Source organism: Hyperolius riggenbachi, chromosome 3, assembly GCF_040937935.1.
Source record: "Hyperolius riggenbachi isolate aHypRig1 chromosome 3, aHypRig1.pri, whole genome shotgun sequence".
In the NCBI taxonomy this organism is placed as follows: Eukaryota; Metazoa; Chordata; class Amphibia; order Anura; family Hyperoliidae; genus Hyperolius; species Hyperolius riggenbachi.
In genome coordinates this window covers 516,018,807-516,040,377 of record NC_090648.1, presented here as the reverse complement: position 1 = coordinate 516,040,377, position 21,571 = coordinate 516,018,807, and the positions used below count along the sequence as shown (strand labels likewise).

The window sequence follows — 21,571 nt, the reverse complement described above, 5'->3', positions numbered from 1 at the left end:
ACCACCAACAGCGCCACTCAGGGAGGAGATCGTGGCTCCCTGCAGCCTCCCACTTGGCAAACGTCGGAGCTCCCTGCGGCCTCCCACGTGGTAAATGTCAGCCTGCCTCACGCCACAGCCTGTTGCGGAGCACGCCGAAGGAATCAGCTGACCCGCTCCCCCCCTTGCTGCCGGAATCCGTGTTCCACCCTCCACCCTCCCGGACTGGCCCGGGCATATCCGGGGGCCTCTGTTGGGTGCTGTGGGCATCTAAGGTACACTGCTGCCAGTTTTATGGATTGTGCTGCATTGCTGAATGGGCTGTTGTTTTGTTTTTGTTTTGCACATGTATCTAGTGTGTATTCCTTGCACCCGGGGCACTCTGCGGTTGGGCTGCTGTTGCACATGCCTCCTACATCTGGGTCACGCCGCTGCTAAATAGACTGTTATGTTATTGCACTCGCCTCCACATCTGCGTCGCACGGCGGTTGGACTTGTTAGTGCACTCGCCTCTTACATATGTGTAACACTGCGGATGGTCTGTTATTGCACTCGCCCCTTACATCTGTGTCACACCGCCTCTGATGGACTGTTATTTGCGTATGCCTCTTACATCTGTGTCACACCGCTTCTGATGGACTGTTATTTGCACATGCCTCTTACATCTCCGTCACACTGCTGATGGACTGTTATTGCACATGCCTCTTACATCTGTGTCGCACTGCGGATGGACTGTTATTGCACATGCCTCTTACATCTGTGTCACACTGCTGATGGACTGTTATTGCACATGCCCCTTACATCTGTGTCACACCGCTTCTGATGGACTGTTATTTGCACATGCCTCTTACATCTGTGTTACACTGCTGATGGACTGGTATTGCACATGCCCCTTACATCTGTGTCGCACTGCTGATGGACTGGTATTGCACATGCCCCTTACATCTGTGTCGCACTGCGGATGGACTGTTATTGCACATGCCTCTTACATCTGTGTTACACTGCTGATGGACTGGTATTGCACATGCCCCTTACATCTGTGTCGCACTGCTGATGGACTGGTATTGCACATGCCCCTTACATCTGTGTCGCACTGCGGATGGACTGTTATTGCACATGCCTCTTACATCTGTGTCACACTGCTGATAGACTGTTATTGCAACACGGCTGATAGACTGTTATTGCACTCGCCTGCACAAGTTTGCTTACCATCCATGCCCCAAATGCCACCCCTCACCCCTCGTACCACCCGCTCCAGAGCACAGCTCCTCAAATGGGAACACATCACAGCCGCACACCCGGAGGATGGGCTCCTGTACAACTCTGTTTGGAGCCACGTCCAGGAAATCACTGCTTCTGCGCCCTGGCCTCCGTGTAGCCAGCGCCGCAGGGGATGTCGGTCAGGCGTCCGGGCAAGGCTGAAGAGGAGAGGCCTGCGGTCAGCCATCCCTGCGGTCCTCCTAGCGAACGTCCGCTCCCTCCCCAACAAGCTAGATGAGCTGAGACTCCTCAGCGACAAAAGGGAACTCGGTAACAACACCCCAGTCTTTTGCTTTACTGAAACGTGGCTCCATGACGACATCCCTGAGAGCGCCCTCCAGCTCCCAGGCTTCAGCCTCATCCGTGCAGACCGGGACAGCACCCTCTCTGGGAAAAAGAAAGGTGGCGGCATCTGCTTCTACATTAGCTCCGCCTGGTGCTCAACCACCTCTGTACTGGCCAAGAAATGCACACCAGAACTTGAACTCTTCCTCATCAATTGCAGGCCAACCTACTCGCCCAGGGAGTTCTCCTCCTACGTCCTCGCGGGCGTGTATATCCCTCCTGATGCAGAGGTAAACGCTGCCCTGCGGGATCTCAGTGATACCATCATGCAGTGGGAGACGGCCCTCCCGGACTCGCTGTTCATTATCTTGGGGAATTTTAACAAGGCAAACCTCCGCAAAGAGCTGCCCCGCCTCCATCAGCACATCACCTGCCCCACCAGGAGTGCCAACACCCTCGACCATTGCTACACGGCCCTGAAGGATGCATACAAAGCGACACCGTGGGCAGCCCTAGGCTCATCTGACCACTGCATCATCCACCTGGTACCTACTTATAAAAGGCGCCTGGAAACCTCAAAACCTGTCATTAAGTCATCCAAAGTGTGGTCAAGTGAGGCTAAACTTCAACTTCAGGCCTGCCTTGACTGCACAGACTGGAAGGCTCTGGAATCGCCTAACCTGGACGAGTGGGCAGACAATGTATCCTCGTACATCAGCTTCTGTGAGGACTCCTGTATCCCAACAAAAACCTTCAAACTGTATCCAAATGATAAACCGTGGTTCTCAAAAAGACTACGACAACTACGTCACAGCAAAGAAGCCGCACATAAGTCCGGCAACCAGGTGGAATACAAGAAGGCAAGAAACAACCTAAACAGAGAACTGAGGTCCGCTAAGAGGGGCTACGCGGAAAAGCTGGAACAAAACCTCTCCTCAAACGACTCACGAGCCGTGTGGAAAGGGTTGAAGGCTGCCACCAACTACAAGCCCCCCCCTCAGCATGCCACACCGAGCTCTGAGCTTGCCGAGAGTCTCAGTGAATTCTACTGCAGATTCGAGAGTCAGCCAGCACCTGCAGGTCTCCCACAGCCACCTGCACAATCTGCCACTGTAGCCCTAGGCCCTTACTCACACCCACCATCAGTGAGGGAGGCGGATGTACTGAAACACTTGCTAAGGCTAAATGCTAGGAAAGCCTCAGGTCCGGACGGTGTGTCGCCAGCCTGCCTGAAAACCTGTGCTCGTCAGCTCGCTCCCACCCTCTCTTCCATCTTCACGAGGTCCCTCCAGGAAGGCAAAGTTCCCGCGTGCTTCAAGAGGTCTGCCATTATCCCTGTCCCCAAAAAGCAGGGCATCCTCGACCTCAACAATTTCAGGCCCGTGGCGCTTACATCCGTGATCATGAAAGCTTTTGAAAGCATGGTGCTACCTCTCCTTAAGCACTCTACTGAGGGACTGCTGGACCCACACCAGTTCGCGTACCGGGCGAACAGGTCCACAGACGACGCCATCAACATCTGCTTGGAGCACGTATATGATCACCTGGATAGACCGGACTCCTACGCCAGGATCCTCCTACTGGACTTCAGCTCAGCATTCAATACTATCAGCCCTAAAATACTTCAGGACAATCTCGCTGCGCTAGGAGTCCACCCCACCCTACGCCTGTGGATCACGGACTTCCTCACCAACAGGTCCCAGGTCGTTAGGCTAGGCACCATCTCCTCACAACCTAGGATCACCAACACAGGGGCCCCACAAGGCTGCGTCTTGTCGCCGTTCCTGTTCTCTCTGTATACGAACAATTGCAAATCCACTTCGGACTCGGTAAAAGTAATCAAATTTGCCGATGACACGACCATTGTGGGTCTCATCACCAAAAACGATGAGAAGGCGTACCGCCTCCAGGTCGAAAGCATATGCAGCTGGTGCAGAGAGAACGGTTTGGTCCTAAACACAGCAAAAACGGTGGAGATGATTGTTGATTTCAGGAGGCGCGCCTCTACCCCGCCTCCAATCCACATGGATGGTATGGAAGTGGAAAGAGTCCCCAGTGTCCGCCTTCTGGGCACAACTATCTCCAATGACCTGAGGTGGAACACCAACACCGCCTCAACACAGAGGAAAGCCCAACAGAGACTTTTCTTTCTCCGCCAACTGAAAAAGTTTGGTATGGCCCAAAAACTGCTGACAAATTTCTACTCAGCCACGATCGAATCCGTCCTATGCTCTTCCATCCTGGTCTGGTACTCCAGCTCCTCCGCCAGCGACAAGCTCAAACTGCAGAGGGTCATCAAATCTGCAGAGAGGATCATCGGGAGATCCCTTCCCACTCTGGACCTCCTCTACCACTCCAGGTTGAACACCAGAGCATTAAAGATCGCCAACGACCCCTCACATCCAGGCTACCGTTTCTTTAACCAGCTCCCCTCGAGCCGGAAACTCCGGTTCCGATCCATCTACACCAGGACCTCAAGACATAAGAACAGTTTCTTCCCCTCTGCTGTCAACCTTCTGAACTCTCACCATGGAAATGCCTATCCCCACCCCACAATACCTAGACGCATTGGGGCACTTTGCACATAGCTCAAGCGTACTTCTTGGTTGTTTCTTTTATTGTACTGTAACTTATGCCATTGTCTCCCTCTGCATACATGTTCTATAATGTTCTGTTTTTTTCTGTAAATGTTCTGTTACTACTGCATGCCCTCTATCTGTAACTACTGTATACCGTGTATCAGTACCCTGTACGTGCCAAGCCCAATTCCGGGCACGACCCAGTCGTGCTTGGCGAAATAAAGTTTCTGATTCTGATTCTGATTCTATGTGTCTAGTTTGTGGTTTGGGGCGCTACAGCGATGCAATGAGATGTGGGGCTCTTAAAGCCAATGGTTACCACTTTAAAAATAAAAAAGTCAGATACTCACCTAAGGAGAGGGAAGGCTCGGTCCTAATGAGCCTTCCCTCTCCTCTCCCGGTGCCCTCGGTGCTGCGCTGGCTCCCCCATTTGCGTCCGCCGCAGCAGGGACTTCGGAGGTCTTCGGGAGCACTCGGGCTTCTGAAGACGGGCCGCTCCATACTACGCACGTGCGAGCGCGTCATAGAGGGCGCTCGTGCATACATAGTATGGAGCGGCCCCATCCTCGGGAGCCCGAGTGCTCCCGAAGCCTTCCGAAAGCTCCCTTCGGCATGCGGAAGTGACAGTATTTGACCGAAGTGGTCGAATACTGCCACGGGGCATCCTGCGCGGGACCGGGCACCGGGAGAGGAGGGGGAAGGCTCATTAGGACCGAGCCTTCCCTCTCCTTAGGTGAGTATCTGACTTTTTGTTTTTAGAAACGGTACACATTCACTTTAAGCCCCATCTACACGATACGATTCTTTGTACGATTTGATTACGATTCGATTTATGATCCGATTAAATCCTACATGTCTGATCGGGATTCAATTCGATTTGACATTGCAAAACAATGGCAAATCGAATTGAATCTACTCCCGATCGGACATGTAGGATTTAATCGGATCGTAAATAGAATCGTATCGTGTAGATGGGGCTTAAGAGATAAATTGAGATTTGGTGCGCTGCAGAGACTCTCTGAGATATGCGGTTTGATTCATGAAAGTGCATTAAGCTTTCTGCATACAAGCAGCACAGGATAAAATGAGCACACGCTACACACAGTCCTATCAGCGTAGCAGGCGCACTTAAAGGGAAGGTCCAAGGTAATTAAAAAGCAATAATGTACTTACCTGGTGATTCCTCCAGCCCCTGGCAGCCGTCCTGTGCCCTCGCCATTCCCAGCCGGGGGCTTCCTCCGGCGCAGATGCTGACGGGCATCTACTGTGCATGTGTGAGAGCCGCATGCGGTCGTGCTGACGTTATATGGAGTGTTCTGTGCAGGCGCATAGCTACTGTGCCTACGCAGTGCACTCCAGACCAGGTCAGCGGAACAGCAAGCGGCTCTCGCACAGGTGCATAAGATGACCTGGCGAGGTCTGCATCCGCACCAGAGGGGACCCCTAGCCCCCCCCCCCCCAGTAAAGATAAAGCAAGTTTAATGATGTTTGGTAAATCTGGGCTTAAAGAGACTCTGTAACAACAAAAACCTCCCCTGGGGGGTACTCACCTCGGGTGGGGGAAGCCTCCGGATCCTAATGAGGCTTCCCACGCCGTCCTCTGTCCCACGGGGGTCTCGCCGCAGCCCTCCGAACAGCCGGCGACTGTGCCGACTGTCAGTTCAATATTTACCTTTGCTAGCTCCAGCGGGGGCGCTGTGGCGACTTTCGGCACGGAAATAGACGGAAATACCCGATCTCCGTCGGCTCCGCTCTACTGCGCAGACGCAAGTTTCCGGCGCCTGCGCAGTAGAGCAGACCCGACGGCGATCGGGTATTTCCGCCTACTTCGGCGCCGACAGCCATCAGAGCGCCTGTGCAGGAGCCAGGAAGGTAAATATTGCGTCACGGCTGTACGGAGGGCTACAGCGAGACCCCCAAGGGACGCAGGATGGTGTGGGAAGCCTCATTAGGATCCTGAGGCTTCCCCCACCCGAGGTGAGTACCCCCCAGGGGCCGTTTTGTCGTTACAGTTCCTCTTTAAGTCTTTTACAGAATGGTAAAGAGCCTGGTGATTTAGCAATTTATTCATAGAGGGTGGGAGATTTGTTAGATCACTGTATATCCTGCATTTCTCAGGCTGGTTTCCAGTTATTTCTTTTGCCATATTTATAGAAGTGTTTTGCAAAAAGACATAGAAACTCCAGGAGCTCACCGTAAATAAGGAAAAGGGTTCACTGCTGCACTGCAAACTGCCAGAGACCGTGCTGGACCCTTGGTTGCTTAGTCCAAACAATGTGTAAAGTAGTAAAAAAGGTCCACAACGATGTCTCTTCTTAATGCTCAATGTTTATTTAGGACATATCCTCATATCAGTATAAAAGCACAGCTGACATGTCTCGGGCCAGATTTGCCCTTAATCATAGCTAGATTATAAATAACCATTGAGCATTAAGAGACATCGTTGCGGACCTTTTTTACTACTTAATAAATAAATAAATAACACTCAATAAAACTCCATCTCCTTAATTCATCTTCTTAAATAGTTTTGCCCAGAGGGCTTTCTCAAGAAAGATCACGGTCTTGAGAAAGCCCTCTGGGCGAAACGATCGTTGACTCTCCTCCACACCTCCGATCTCCTGTCAAGTGCCTGAGAAGTATCATGGTTTTTCATACTTCACTGTTGATTGCTGAGAGCATTTTCTTTTAAGAAGTTGAATTAAAGAGATGGACTTTTATTGGCGTGTGCTCCTGGGGTTTCTATGTCTTTTTGCAATACAGCATCTGGTTTCTGTCTGGAAGCTGCACCATCTGACGTATGAAGTATACGTTGGCTTTTTAGGAAGCACTCACAGGTGTGCATCAAGCTTTTTTACTTTTGTTGTTTGTCATTGATAGAAATGTATACATTTGTCTCTTTTGGCATAGGTGTAACGGATCCTAAGTCGGCGGTTCCTCCAACGCCAGCCAAAACCACTATGACTGCAGAGAAGAAGAGTGGCCACAAGACAGAGGACTCGCAGGTACCCATCGGGAAATCTTGTTGTTTCACTGCTAAAGTAATCCTAAAGTAAACCCCAAAACAGTTAGACGCTCGCTGAGCTATAGAGAGGAAAGTCTCCGGATCTTGCAGAGCCTCCCTGGTCCTTTCCTTGTACCTGAGGTCCACCGCTGGCAGCTTGGTTTGCATGCAGAGCGTTTCTTTCTGAATGGTTCAGTAAACTCGTTGTTATTATTTTAATGCAATTACATATTGCCAAGGATAGACTTACTAGAGTCTCTGTTATCTGGCACCGACAGGGATCGGCTGATGTCAGACAAGTGTGCTTTTAGGTTGCTTGAGACTCGTTTAAAAATAGGCTTAATGTATACAGTACTGTACCCCACTCTACATACATAAACCATGAACTGTCCATGTAATGCTAAAATAGTCACTGAGACTATAGTAACCTTGGGGGAGCTGTGGAATCCAGTCACAACAGAGCCCACAAACAGCCTGAGAAGTTGGCCTTCACCACTGCTGGTGATTTGTGCCGGTTGGTTGAGCTCCGGATAATAATCTGATAGAAGTCATCTTCCTTAGCTCCACCCTCAGATTCCCAAGTCACTTGTGTGTGATCTCTCTGTGCAGGAGAATAATAATGAAGCACACCTTAAAGTGAACCTCCGGAGTAAAAATCTACTCAGCAGAACTGAAAAGGCTTGGTGTTTCTTAAACAGTTTCACAGCATCAGAACTTTGTTTTTGTTACCAAAGCCTCATTTTTAGCTGCATTTTTAGCTAAACTCCACCCATCAAAGAAAAAAAGCCCGGGCATTTTTCCCCTGATGCTGTGCAGAGCATGATGGGATTTCCTATGTTATTCACGTTGCCTAGCAACTGGGAGGGGTGATCAGGACACAGGACAGTTGGAACTCTGTCTCATGCTCCCTGTCGTCACCTCCTTTCAACCAAAAAGATGGCTGCCATCATGAAATCACAAACATTTGCCTTTTCTTTTAAAACAGGGTGGGTAAGAGATTATATTACCTGTCTATTTTAATTACCATAACTAATGTAACTTAATGACAGTATGTTTGTTTAGCCTGAAGTTCCTCTTTAAGTAATGATGTTAATGCTCTGATTTATGTATTTGAAACAAGGTGTATATATAGACAGTCGGTGAATGTGGGATTTTACAGTCCAATCATCTGCTTGTACAGAACGGCATACATAGCCTGACCCATACTTACATACATAATAGCAGAGACCCATATAAACAATGCATTCTAGCTGACGTTAGTGGTCGCAAGATCAATAGGTATCCCATTTAATGAACACTTTCTTTGCAGCGCAGGAGATTTGGGTGCAGCCGGCGCCACCAAAGGGCGTAATGGGAATTACTGCTATACCGGCGCACAGGGAGTAACTGCGACGCTGTCAGAAGGCGGAGCTGAAGTTACTTATAAAGGTGACCACTAACTATCCAATTTCTAGCGAAAAATCGTTCAAGCGATCAGAAATTCTGATCGGAAGTGAAATATTGTAATACATCGTTCACTACACCATCAACGAACCAATCTTTGCTTCCTATCTATCACAACCAACAGGAAAATCCAAATTTTGGTTCAACGAAAATTCATTCGGGCGACATTTTTTCATTCGTTCATAATCGATTGTGTCCACTAATGGAGATTATTTACAACCAATCCAATCAGAATTTTTGATCGTTTGAACGATTTTTCGCTAGAAATTGGACCGTTAGTGGCCAGCTTAAAACACAATAATTCGGCCTCCAGCAATCGCTGGAAGCTGAATTATATAATTCCCCCACTATCCATGGCAGCCTGGAGGGGGAATAGTAATTACCACGGCCGGGAACTTGTGCAGCAGCAGGATCAGCCGTATAACAGCTGGATCCTGCGCCCAAGTCTCCTGCACCGATTCCTCTCCTACGCCACAAGATCAATAGGTATCTCATTTAACAGCAAACATTTAACAGACTTGATGAACAATAGTGAATTACACTGGAGGACTTCTCACAATGCACACTAGTTCTGTGATGGACAAGAAATGCCTATTGTCTCTGAAGGTAAAACATTTGTTCTTCAGTTCTATAAAAGATAATATAATAGAAAAAGACTGGTCCCCTATGAATCAAGAATAAAATCATTTCTATTGTTCACAGGGACTCTACTAGATTGATGGATAGTTAGCTAGAGATAGCAGTGTGTATATTGGTCAGCATGTGGAGATAATTGTGTTTCTCTCATTGAAGCCCCTCCAGAAAGTTCCGCCTGCTGTAAGTACTGGCGGGAAGAAGCGGAAGCGGGACTCTCAATCACAAGACCTTCCGGAACCGGCTCTTGAGAAACCTGCAAAGAAAAAGAAGAAATCCAAGCGCGAGAAAGAGGCTGTTCCCCCGACTGCGACTCCTCTAGAGCCAACTCCCCCGGCATCAGGAGGTAAGGGCAGGAGAAGGCCTCTCCCTTCCTTCCTGTTACTTTATCAGCATCCACTTGTAAAGGGCGGGCCGCTTGTGTGATCCACCCACGCGGAGCCGAGATTTGTTGTGTGTGGAGGTTGGTGGGCAGAGTCATTCACATCTTACAATAGATATGAGCAGCACTGTCCATAGTGTGTGTACAAGATGAGTTTTGGACAAATACATTTTTTTTTTTTTTTATCAGCCAAATGTACACGCTAGTGCAGTATTTGCTGCTGATGCTCTTTTTAGCTGCTGGGCAGGCCAGTTTGGTATGGCCAATGTGTGACATGCAGGGTAACAAGGACAATCGATACCTCACTACATTTTCCCCATTTCTACACTGCAGTAGAAACCGTGTTTTATACTGTACATAAGAAGGCAGGACATGCATTTCACAAGAAATGGGTGCTCAGCAGTTGTAAGACCGCAGATTGCTGAATTAAATCCGTGTACACGTGTGTGTGAGGACTGTCTGCCGAGAGGCATTGGGACTCGATTCTTAAAGGGGAATAGGGCGGGTCCAAAACTCAAACTACACATGACTAACCAATGGGCTCGTTGAACGGTCTGTTATGCTTGGGGGAAGGCGATGGGGGAGGGGGGGGACAAATGGGGAGAATAAGTCATTTGGCCAACCCTTAGAATCCTTTGCTGATACACCGAATGGGAGCTACTGTACACTGTATGGTTAAGGGCTCTGCCTCTGACACAGGAGACCAGGGTTCGAAATCTCGGCTCTGCCTGTTCAGTAAGCCAGCACCTATTCAGTAGGAGACCTTAGGCAAGTCTCCCTAACACTGCTACTGCCTATAGAGCGCGTCCTAGTGGCTGCAGCTCTGGCGCTTTGAGTCCGCAAGGAGAAAAGCGCAATATAAGTGTTCTGTGTTTGTAGTGTTTAGGATGCACTGAGAAATGGAGAGGTGTTCTACTTGATGAGCCAACTTTCTTGAATCAGTCCCATCCATTAGATCTGTGCCAAAATAGACCTCGTTCTGCTGCGGCAAATCAGATTGAATTATAATGCTGAAGAAAACAGGGATTTTAAACCACTTCAGTCTTTTTTTAATGGGACTCCGAGCAGTGCAGAAACTATGGAAAGATGCATACCATTTTGAAGCTCTTTTCTCTTTCCAACAATATATAAACTGCCACCCTACGCCTTTTAGTTTTCGATATTTTCGCAACCGAAATCGTGGAAAACACAATTTTGATCGTGAAAAGAACGAAAACTAAAAGGCGTTGGAAAGAGGAGAAAGAGAACTTCAAAATGATATGCATCTTTCCATAGTTTCTGCACTGCTCGGAGTCCCTTTAAGGCTGAGGCTGTACAGATGTATCGCTAGCCTCCAGGCTGGAAAGGTTTTCTGTTACTATGCAAGGAGGAGGAAGCCCAATGGGGCACAGAGTGGGTGGGCTGAGTGGGGAAACCCAGGAGGATTGCTGGTTAAGGAAGGGGGGGGTCGCTCTACACATGCTGCCCCATGCCCAGCCGCTTTGGCCAATAACCTCTAGCGTGTATACAAGGCTTAACACTTGGGTTGATTTGTGAGGAGTAACCTAGTAGAAAGTGATGTGATGTGATGTGAGGTGGGGGAGGGGAGCTGTGCTAAACATGTCTGACAAGGATTCCCATTGGTTACTCTGGACTCTTTCCACTTTGTACCAGTGTCCTTAATTTGCTACTTGCATCCTGACTCTCTGTTTTCCTTCAGCTCTACTAGAATCTGAAGAGGAGACAGTGATGGCCTTGCTAGAAGGAAGGAGCCCCAAAAAATCAAAAAAGACCAAGGCTTCAAAGAAGGCTCCTGAGGCACCACCTGCAGTGCAGAATAATGACGCCCCATTGAGTCCTCTGCCTAATGATCTCGTGTCTTCCACGTGGGTCCCGGAGAGCCCATCCTCAGGAGATGACGGAGAGAAGGCTGTGCTGCCCACCACGGAGGTCCCGCCGGAGTCTGACAAGAAGGGGAAGGGAGGCAAGAAACGGAAGCTCGCCAAAGGTAGCCTTGTCAGGCAAAGGTTAAAACTGGCCAAAAAGCCAAAGAAAGACAGAAAGGAGAAAAAGAAACAAAAGTCAGCTGATATAGAGGGAGCAAGTGTGGCTGCCAGTGACGAGTTCCTCAAAAAGGACAAAAAGAAACCTATCAAAGAGAAATTAAAGAAACGTGAGTGTTTAGAAGTGGATGGGCTGTACTGATATTGGCACTCGAGTACACACAGCCATTGTTCCTGGGTCATGCTGGGGCCGATTTACAAAGATGGCTATTTGTCTGGAGGTCGTTATTTATCCATATAGAATAACGTAGCCCCGACCAGGTCACCTTTCTGTCTTTTTGAAGATGTTTTGTAAAGCCCATCGAGCAACATCTTCAGTTCTAACTAACGAGGTGGACAAAGATGATTACCATGAAAACCGATATCGATGAGGATTGGTAGCCCAGAGCATCCAATCAGATTTCAAACTGTTACGGTGGTCACACACCATACAATTTTTTTTTTTAAATATCTGTTCAATTCAAGAATGGCAATCAATTTTTGACTGATTGTAACAATTCAAAAATCTGACCAATGTATCACACACACCTATGTTCAATTTTTCCCTAATCATGAATAAAAGAATTGAAATCTCAGAAAAAAAATTATTGGAACTGTACATCAAGAAACTGACAACCCATCACACACCATACACTACTTAATAAAGTTGGTCTGAAATTTCCAACATGTCCAATCTCCAAAAATAAAAACCGGGACATTTGATAGGATTTATCGATTTAAAAGCAAAGAAAATCTCTCAATCAAAATTTATTGTATTGGTGAAAAATTGGGTCTTTTAATTGTATGGTGTGTGGACACCTTTTAGAAATTGTCAAATGAATCAGGAATTCTGATTGGCTGCTCTGAAGAAACTGCCGTTTTTACACCGGTTCTCTAGCGATTCATCTGTACTATCTTTGTAAATCGGCCCACAGTGGATTTTTTTTATGCATCCAAAGTGGAACGCCATCCCTTATTTTCATTATTTTCAAGCTTTTGTCAGTAGGATAGGTAATGACCTCTGTCACGTGTTTGCTGCTGTCTGTGTCCCCAACCCAGAGAACCAACAGGAAGCTGGAGGGAAACGAACTATTAAAAAGCAGAAGTCACCATTTAGGATGGTCAGTGACATGCAAATAATTGTGAGTTGATGCAAGATTATGCAGAGTTATGAAGCTTGAAAGTAGACCAATCTAATTCCACCATGCCATTATTTGATTATATATCCACTAGTAGACCCAAGCCTGGTTTTTTTTCTGCCGCCCGCCCGCCTCGCTCACCCGCCCGCCTCGCTCACCCGCCCGCCTCGCTCACCCGCCCACCTTGCTCACCCGCCTCTCTCCCCGGTCCCGTCCAGCTGTCCGTTACTGCGCACATGTGCAGTGGCAAAACACAGGGACAGCTGGACGCAGCGACACAGGGATTTTATTGTATAGGATTTTACAGCTCAATAAATGTGGATACTAAATTTGCCTAATTCCTGCATCAGCTGTGATTATTATATTTTTTTTTTTTTTGCATCTCATTGACCAGCCCTAGCCACAGCTATGACTGTTATCACTAGTTCAGAGATGCCCCTTATTGCAGTAGATATGGATCCAAAACAAAAACCGCATTGGATGCTATTTATTTAAAGGATACCCGAAGTGACATGTGACATAATGAGATAGACATGGGTATGTACAGTGCCTAGCACACTAATAACTAGTCTGTGTTCCTTTTTTTCTTTCTCTGCCTGAAAGAGTTAAATATCAGGTATGTAAGTGGCTGACTCAGTCCTGACTCAGACAGGAAGTGACTACAGTGTGACCCTCCCTAATAAGAAAGTCCCCTTTTCACCTCTTTCTTGCTCTCAGAAGCCATTTTCTGCTAGGAAAGTGTTTTATAGTTGGAATTTCTTATCAGTGAGGGTCACACTGTAGTCACTTCCCGTCTGAGTCAGGACTGAGTCAGCCACTTACATACCTGATATTTAACTCTTTCAGACAGTGAAAGAAAAAAAAAAGGAACACAGCCTAGTTATTTGTGTGCTAGGCACTGTACATACCCATGTCTATCTCATCATGTCACATGTCACCTCAGGTATCCTTTAACTACCAGCTAACGGCAATAGGCGGCACCTGGTCGTTTGTGATTTTACATGGAAACGGCCGCTCGTTTGAGCGGCCATTCCATGTTAGTTCACGGAGGGTGTCGCCGTGAACAGCCTGCGAGCCTCCGATCGCGGCTCGCATGCATAATGTAAACACGCGGGGAAGAAATCCCTGCTGTTTACATCAATACGGCGCTGCTGTATTGGCAGATCGGGGATTGGCAGATCGGGGATTGCCGGCATTTGATAGGCTAAAGCCTATCCTAGGCGGCGCAGGACGGATATCCGTCCTGCGTAGTAGAAAGCAAGAGTGAGAGGGAGGTAAGGAGAAGGAGGGAGGAATCTCGCTGCGGAGGGGGGCTTTGAGGAGCCCCCCCACTCGGCAATAGGCAGCGGCGGCGATCAGACCCCCCCAGCAGGACGTCCCCCTAGTGGGGAAAAGAGGGGGGGGGGAAGTCTAATCGCCCCTGGCTAAATCACGATCGGTGCTGCGGGCTGGAGAGCCAACGCAGCACCGATCAGGCAGAAATCCCCTGGTCCTTAAGTGGTTAAAATAATTTCAAGTATTTTTACATTAAATTTTTATTTCTGCCTATAAAATAATATAAAAAAAGCGCGTTAAGCCGACACACATACAGTAAGTGTCATGGCGGTCCCACAGATAGCGGGAGAAACTTTTTAAAGGACACATGAACTGAGAGCGATATAGAGATGGCTATATTTATTTCCTTTTAAACAATACCAGTTACTTCTGTGTAACGGTTTTAAAATTACAGATTTAATCATTTTTATTTTTTTAAACAATTTCTATTTTTGCTGTATTTTGTGTTGTTTTTCTGTTTATTTGTTTTTGGTGCTCAGTTCTCCTGCCCAACGTCCCTTTTCCTCTCTTACCCTTCTTTCCCTCCCCTTTCCCCACATTCTTCCCCTCCTTTCTTTTTTCTTCTCCCCTACTTTTTCCTCTCTTCCCTTCTCCTCCCCCTCTTTCTCCACCTCTTTCTCCACCCCCTCTCCTCTATTCATCTTCCATTTACTTCCACTCACCTTCCCTCCCACTTTTCTAATTTCTTCCCTTTCCAGCTCCCCCCCCCCCTTCTCCTCACTCCACTCCTCTCCACTTCTTCACTGAGGAATTGTTTTTGGTTAAAGTGAACCTCCGGACTAAAAATCTACTCAGCAGCACTGAAAAGGCTTGGTGTTTCTTTAACAGTTTCACAGCATCAGAACTTTGTTTTTCTTACCCAAGCCTAATTTTAGCTGCATTTTTAGCTAAGCTCCACCCATCAAAGAAAACTGCCCGGGCTTTTTTTCCCTGGTGCTGTGCAAAGCATGATGGGATTTCCTATGTTGTTGTTCACGTTGCCTAGCAACTGGGAGAGGTGCTCAGGACACAGGACAGTTGGAACTGTGTCTCATGCTCCCTGTCACCTCCTTTCAACCAAAAAGATGGCTGCAATCATGAAATCAAACATTTGCCTGTTCTTTTGAAACAGTGTGGGTAAGAGATTATATTACCTATCTATTTTAATTAACATAACTAATGTAACTTAATGACAGTATGTTTGTTTAGGCTGAAGTTCCTCTTTAAGTTTTAGTGTCCGGTTCATAGAGTGGGCCGGTGGATAAGGGTGATTATTTACCTACAGGAGGCTGCTCTGCCCGGCAAAGTAATAATAATAATAATGGCAGTATTTGTATAGCGCCTTTCTCCTGTCGGACTCAAAGCACTTGCGAGGCAGCCACTAGAGCGCACTCAGTAGGCAGTAGCAGTGTTAGGGAGTCTTGCCCAAAGAACTCCTTACTGAATTACTGGCTTACTGAACAGGCAGAGCCGAGATTCGAACCCAGGTCTCCTGTGTCAGAGGCAGAGCCCTTAACCAGTACACCATCCAGCCACAGCTGGAAAGTACAGATGCTCTGCTGCACCCCCTTTCCAAGCACACGTGTTTCCCTAAATCTGTGTAGGGACTCGATTGCAAAGCTTGTTCTCCTCTCCTTACAAGCTTATAAGTTACACAATGCCAAATAAATCACTTGTAAAACGCCTCCTGCACCGCAGACTGTCAGTGCTAGAGGCTTCAGTCTTCTCTAGGAGAGTTGCCTGTGCCAGACGCTCTGAACGGTGAAGACGATACAGGCCACAAACATAGAGCCTGAAGCCACAGTGTTTCTGGTCATGTGATCTACCTTTCAGGAGAGGAATTTTAGCGGCAGAGGGCTTGTCCTGTAAAATAAGGCGACATCTGGGCACTCTTGAATACTAATAGGCCAGATGTTTTCTGGGTTTGTTTGGTTTTTTTGTACTTTATGAATCAGAGATCTGAGAGCCAGCTGAAACACTTATTTTGTTGGCCGATCTTGGCCATATATAAGCTGTGAGGAAAATGTAATTTAGTATGATTGTCGTCTCATTCCTGCTTTACATGGTGAGTGGCAGCTGTTTCCATTATTTTTTCTTCTAGAAGGGAAAGACGTAAAGGTAAAGAAGAATAGATTAAAGCGGATTCCAGAGAGCGCGGCAGCAACCGTTGTGGAGTCGACAGATTCTGGGATCATGCTGTCAAAACCCAAGAAAAAGGTACAGTGTCCTCTCAAATACGGGATGTCCCGTTCTGCACCTTGGCCAAAATCTTCCTTCTGAAAGTCATGGCAGCTGGTCACATGACATGGCAGCTGGTCACATGACATGGCAGCTGGTCACATGACATGGCAGCTGGTCACATGACATGGCCGCTGGTCACCAGGCTTTGGTCATGTGGGGACAAACAACTGCCCTTTATATCAAGTAAAAATAGGGGTGGAGGCACCCACTTGTATATTCCTATTGGTATAGGTAATCTTACATCTGCAGATGAACAGACAATTGTTGGAAAGGATTTTACTGAAGCACAAATGTAAGGTGACAACACGTTTCGCTGGCTCTAACTGGCTTCCTCAGGTCAATATAAGGAACAAGTGCTTAAAGGGAACCTAAACTGAGAAGGATGTGGATATTTCGTTTTAAAATAATACCAGTTGCCTGACTCTCCTGCTGATCCTGTGTCTCTAATACTTTCAGCCATAGCCCCTGAACAAGCATGCAGCACATCAGGTGCTCTGACTGAAGTCAGACTGGATTAGCTGCATGCTTGTTTCAGGTGTGTGATTCAGCCACTACTGTAGCCAAAGAGATCAGCAGGAAGCCAGGCAACTGGTATTGTTTACAGGAAACATTCATATCACTCTCAGTTAAGGTTTCCTTTAAAAACAAGTATACGTTTCTTTCAATACATGAAATATAACAACCAAAAAATGTTTACAGTCGTAACAAATTCTTTCCCTTCTATAATTACTGACATGATAACCTTATTATAAAAGATTATTGTATACAAATGATAACATTTTACTACAACTTTGTTTTTACACCCATATCATTTATAAGTTGTCAATTATTAATTTAACCACTTGAGGACCACAGCGTTAAACCCCTCTAAAGACCAGGCCTTTTTTGTAATCTAGGCCACTGCAGCTTTAAGGCCAAGCTGCAGGGCCGTACAACACACAAGTGATTCCCTCCCCCCTTTTCTCCCCACCAACAGAGCTTCCTGTTGGGGGGGTCTGATTGGCACTCTCAGACCCATGTAGCAAGGGCTTATGGGAGCTCAGTCTGGGCAGGAGGAGGTTACTAGCCAGAGATTTCAGAGTGAGAGGGGAGGAGGAGAGGGGAGTGAAGTTTTCACAGGCTGAGGGCTGTGCTTGTTATAGTTTTTCATCTCGGATCCACTTTAATAATTTGTGTTTCAATAAAATTCTTTCCAACAATAGTCTGTCCATCTGGAGAGTTAAGATGACCTCTCTTACGTTATTCTTTATAGATATAACCATATACAATTGAATGCCTCCACCCCCTGTTTTTATCCGAGTTATACCTCATCAAGAGCGTATACATTTAGTTTTTTTAATTAAATCAATTAAAAAATCAGACCAATCCAACATGTACTATTCAGGGTTTTTTTTTCAAAAAATTGATTAGAGTTTTCCACCAGGACTGATAATTCTGAAAAAAAGTAAATCTTTTTTTTTCTTTATTAAAAAAACAAAAACAAACTACAATTGATCGTTTATTGAAAAAGAGGGAAAATGAAACACTCGATTTTATTTTGTTTTTTTAACTCTTTAAAAGAAGTCTAAAGCGAATGTAAAAAAATAAAAAGACCGATACTTGCGTGAGGAGGGGCCAGGTTCTCGGTCCTAGAGAGCCTTCCCGCTCCTCTCCCGGTCCCTGCGTTCCAGAGCTGGCTCCCCTGTTAGCAGCCTCCAACCAATGCCTCGGAGACTGCTCTCTGCCACTTCCTGAGTCTTTGGAAGGTGTTTGGGAGCCTTCCCGTTCCTCTCCCGGTCCCAGCATTCCAGAGCTGGCTCCCCTGTTGGCAGTCTCCAACCAATGCCTCGGAGACTGCTCTCTGCCACTTCCTGTGTCTTTGGAAGGTGTTTGGGAGCCTGAGCACTCCTGAAGACTGGCCACTCCATTCAGCGCATGCATGAGCGCCCTCTATCCTGTGCTCACACATGAGCAGTACGGAGGCGTCCGTCATCAGGAGCAAATCAGGCTCCCAGGGAATCCAGCGCTGGAACGGGAAGGCTGATTAGAACCCAGAGCTCCCCTCTCCTTCAGGAAGTAACTGTATTGTTTTTGTGTTTTTTTGTTTTTTTTTAATTGGTTTCAGATTTGCTTTAAGGGTGAAATGAATTTGGCTGTGAATTTTGGTCTACAAATAACCACTTTTTTATGTCTTACAATTGACAGAAAAAGACGAAAGCCGATAAGAAGGCTCAATGAAGTCAACTTTAAATTTTAAGGTAATTAATTTGTCAAGTGAATTTGTACTCTGAGATTAAATTCCTCCAAATATTGCAGGCATTAGCTGGAGGCTAAAACTTCCCCTACCAACGATGGGTGCAGGTGGACGGCTAAGGCTGAATGGTCTTCTCTGCATGTGTATGGTAGTTTCCTCAGATACGGACTGTGGGTTTCACCCCTGGCACGGCCAGAAGCATGCTAGGACAATGCTGTGCTTGTGGTGAATGGTTCGGATCTGCAGCCAGCTTTGGCAGGGCCGGCTTCCATTTTTGGAGAGGACTCTGGTAACCTCTGCCTTCATATCTGTTACAGCTTCATTTGACATGATCAGTGTATTTATTATAATTGTTTTTTGAAATGGCCACCCATTTTCTGTACCATCCCCCTTTTTCTCCAAGACCTGCCCTCTAACCTTGGGAAAGGTTTATGAGATTCCCAGCAGTTCCTCCAGCCTCTAGAGGGCGCAACTCACCACTTACAAGCTGACTTGTCCATGGCTTCCTATTTATTGGAATGCAGTCAGGGGGAGCAGTTAGAGAACTTGTTAATTCAGTAAAAGCTGGGAGCAGTGTATGGGCAGGTCTCTGACTGGTTACAGCTTGCAATATAGGTTGTTCCAGTTTATTTGCATAGATCATCTGTTTACACGAGGCCTGTTCTGCGGTGTACCCTTCAGTCTTACCTAGTGACTTGTACAGCTGACTCTGTGGGGGTGATACGTTTCTGGCTACAGAGTTGAGAGCTCCTCTTGTACAACTTGTTGGATGTATACAAACAGAGCCGGATTAAGGCTAAATGGGGCCCTAAGCAAAGTAACTGATTTGGGCCCCCCATCATGTCGTAATAGAATCAGAAGATGCAGCTGCACAGCAATATGCCGCACACACCGGGGCAGCCGAGCTACTGGTTGCTATAGGCAACAGTCCGCTTTCCTCTGTGGGTGCACAATGCAGGGAATGGCAGCGGCAAAATGCAGAGTGAGAGATGAATGGCTGGGACATTTGCACTCAGGGGCTGGGGCACCCCTGTGAAGAGGGTGCCAGATATCACAGCAGCAGCACTTTCCCCCTGCATCTCCAGCCTGGCAATAGCAGAAAGCTCTGGACACCGCAAAACCGGAAGCCGCTCCCCAGACAGAATTACATAACCACCCCCACCACCAAACAACCGATTTCCTCCCAAACTAGACAGCCACCATGCAGCCTCCATCCCAGTGAATACGATAGTCCAGCAGAGAAGGCAGGCGCAGTGGGGGAGAATGACAGCACCGGATGACTCACATTCACCTATTGCGATCCAAGCAATAGAGGACCCGTCATCCGGAGCCCATCTGTCTCCTCTAGAGTGCTGCCGCTCTGTTACTACTACTATTACTACTTCCTACTTCCTGTCTGATCTGAGAATCAGGAAGTTCAGAGCGAGCGGCTGCACTGTAGAAGAGACAGATGGGTTTCAGATGAGGGGATCTCTATCGCTTGGATCATGGATAGGTGAGTGAGTGTTTGCCATCTGCTGCTATCATTCTTGCTGCAGCTGTGGTGCTCTGTGGGAAGGGAGGGAGGAGTGGGCAGCGGCAGAGCGCACAGTAGCAGGAGGGGGACCTAGGAGGAGAGCCTGGCTCTGAAGACAATCAGCAGTGCACTGCATCATTTGACAAGACAAGACAAATAACATTTATATCGCGCTTTTCTCCTGGTGGACTCAAAGCGCCAGAGCTGCAGCCACTAGGACGCGCCCTATAGGCAGTAGCAGTGTTAGAGAGACTTGCCTACGGTCTCCTACTGAATAGGTGCTGGCTTACTGAACAGGCAGAGCTGAGATTCGAACCCTGGTCTCCTGTGTCAGCGGCAGAGCCCTTAAAGGGACTCCAAGCAGTGCCTGTGTGTGGATATGCCTTTAAGCATACCCACAACTAATTCATTACATCCTCACACCTACCAGCATGATGTTTGTAATTATATCCCCCTGGGTTCCTTATATTTCATTGCATTGTGCTGAATCGAGCTGCCAACTTTGGAGAAAAGTCGTCCTGTGGCCGTGATTTCGATCGCGAAAATATCAAAAACTAAAAGGCATAGAGCAGCCGTTTATATATCATTGGAAAGAGGAGAAAGAGAGCTTTAAAATGATATGCATCTTTCCATAGTTACTGCACTGCTCAGAGTCCCTTTAACCATTATACCATCCAGCCACCGCTGACTTTGGAGAAAAGTCGTCCTGTGGCCGCGATTTCGATCGCAAAAATATCAAACTAAAAGGCATAGAGCAGACGTTTATATATCATTGGAAAGAGGAGAAAGAGAGCTTTAAAATGATATGCATCTTTCCATAGTTACTGCACTGCTCAGAGTCCCTTTAACCATTATACCACCCAGCCACCGTTGACAGGATGGCAAGGGCTGGTTTATGTGCTGATGGGGCCCCTTTGACTCTGAATGGGGCCCCAAGCGACTGCTTTTGTTGCCTGGTCGGTAATCCGGCCCTGTATACAAAGGATGTTGGTGTATTGATGTATGTATCCAGCTGAAGTACCTGGTCTTCACCCTGCATGTTCTTTGTTTATAAAACTCAATAAAAAGATTTAATGCTAAAATATAGGCCGTTCCGCTGGTCTGTACATGAATGTAAGAACTTGCTGACCAGGCATCTCGCTAATACAGCGAGTTCCGTCATTGCAAGATACTGGATGGTAACATGAAGGTGACTCCATTCAAAAACAGAGGATCTTTCCCATTCTCCCCAAAATGCACCCTCCCCATAATGCGCTCTCTCCATAATGCGCTCTCTCCATAATGCGCTCACTCCATAATGCGCTCTCTCCATAATGCGCTCTCTCCATAATGCGCTCACTCCATAATGCGCTCTCTCCATAATGCGCTCTCTCCATAATGCGCTCTCCATGAAAATTACTGGAAGACACATGGGCCTCAATCCTGGTAGGGTTTTCAAACCAATTACCTCCTGTATGGTCATTTACCTCATGAGGTAATGATAATTGGCAATTCTGGTAGGTTTTAGTCATGGTTTCCCTCATGAGGTAAATTATGTGGTAATTT

General features: G+C 47.2%; 1 protein-coding gene across 5 annotated transcripts in view; it reads left to right on the top strand.

Annotated features, from left to right (window-relative positions):
- Nucleotides 1–21,571, top strand: part of TCOF1 (treacle ribosome biogenesis factor 1) — a 120,968-nt gene that overhangs the window by 87,411 nt on the left and 11,986 nt on the right. For 4 of the 5 annotated variants that reach the window (XM_068278413.1, XM_068278412.1, XM_068278411.1 and 1 more), the window contains 5 exons: nt 7,011–7,105; nt 9,340–9,526; nt 11,262–11,714; nt 16,138–16,253; nt 18,462–18,514. In XM_068278413.1, the coding sequence (XP_068134514.1) occupies nt 7,011–7,105; nt 9,340–9,526; nt 11,262–11,714; nt 16,138–16,253; nt 18,462–18,494 (884 nt within the window). In that variant the 3' untranslated portion in view covers nt 18,495–18,514. The remainder of the gene's footprint in view (nt 1–7,010; nt 7,106–9,339; nt 9,527–11,261; nt 11,715–16,137; nt 16,254–18,461; nt 18,515–21,571) is intronic. The other variant, XM_068278415.1, reaches the window with a different exon arrangement.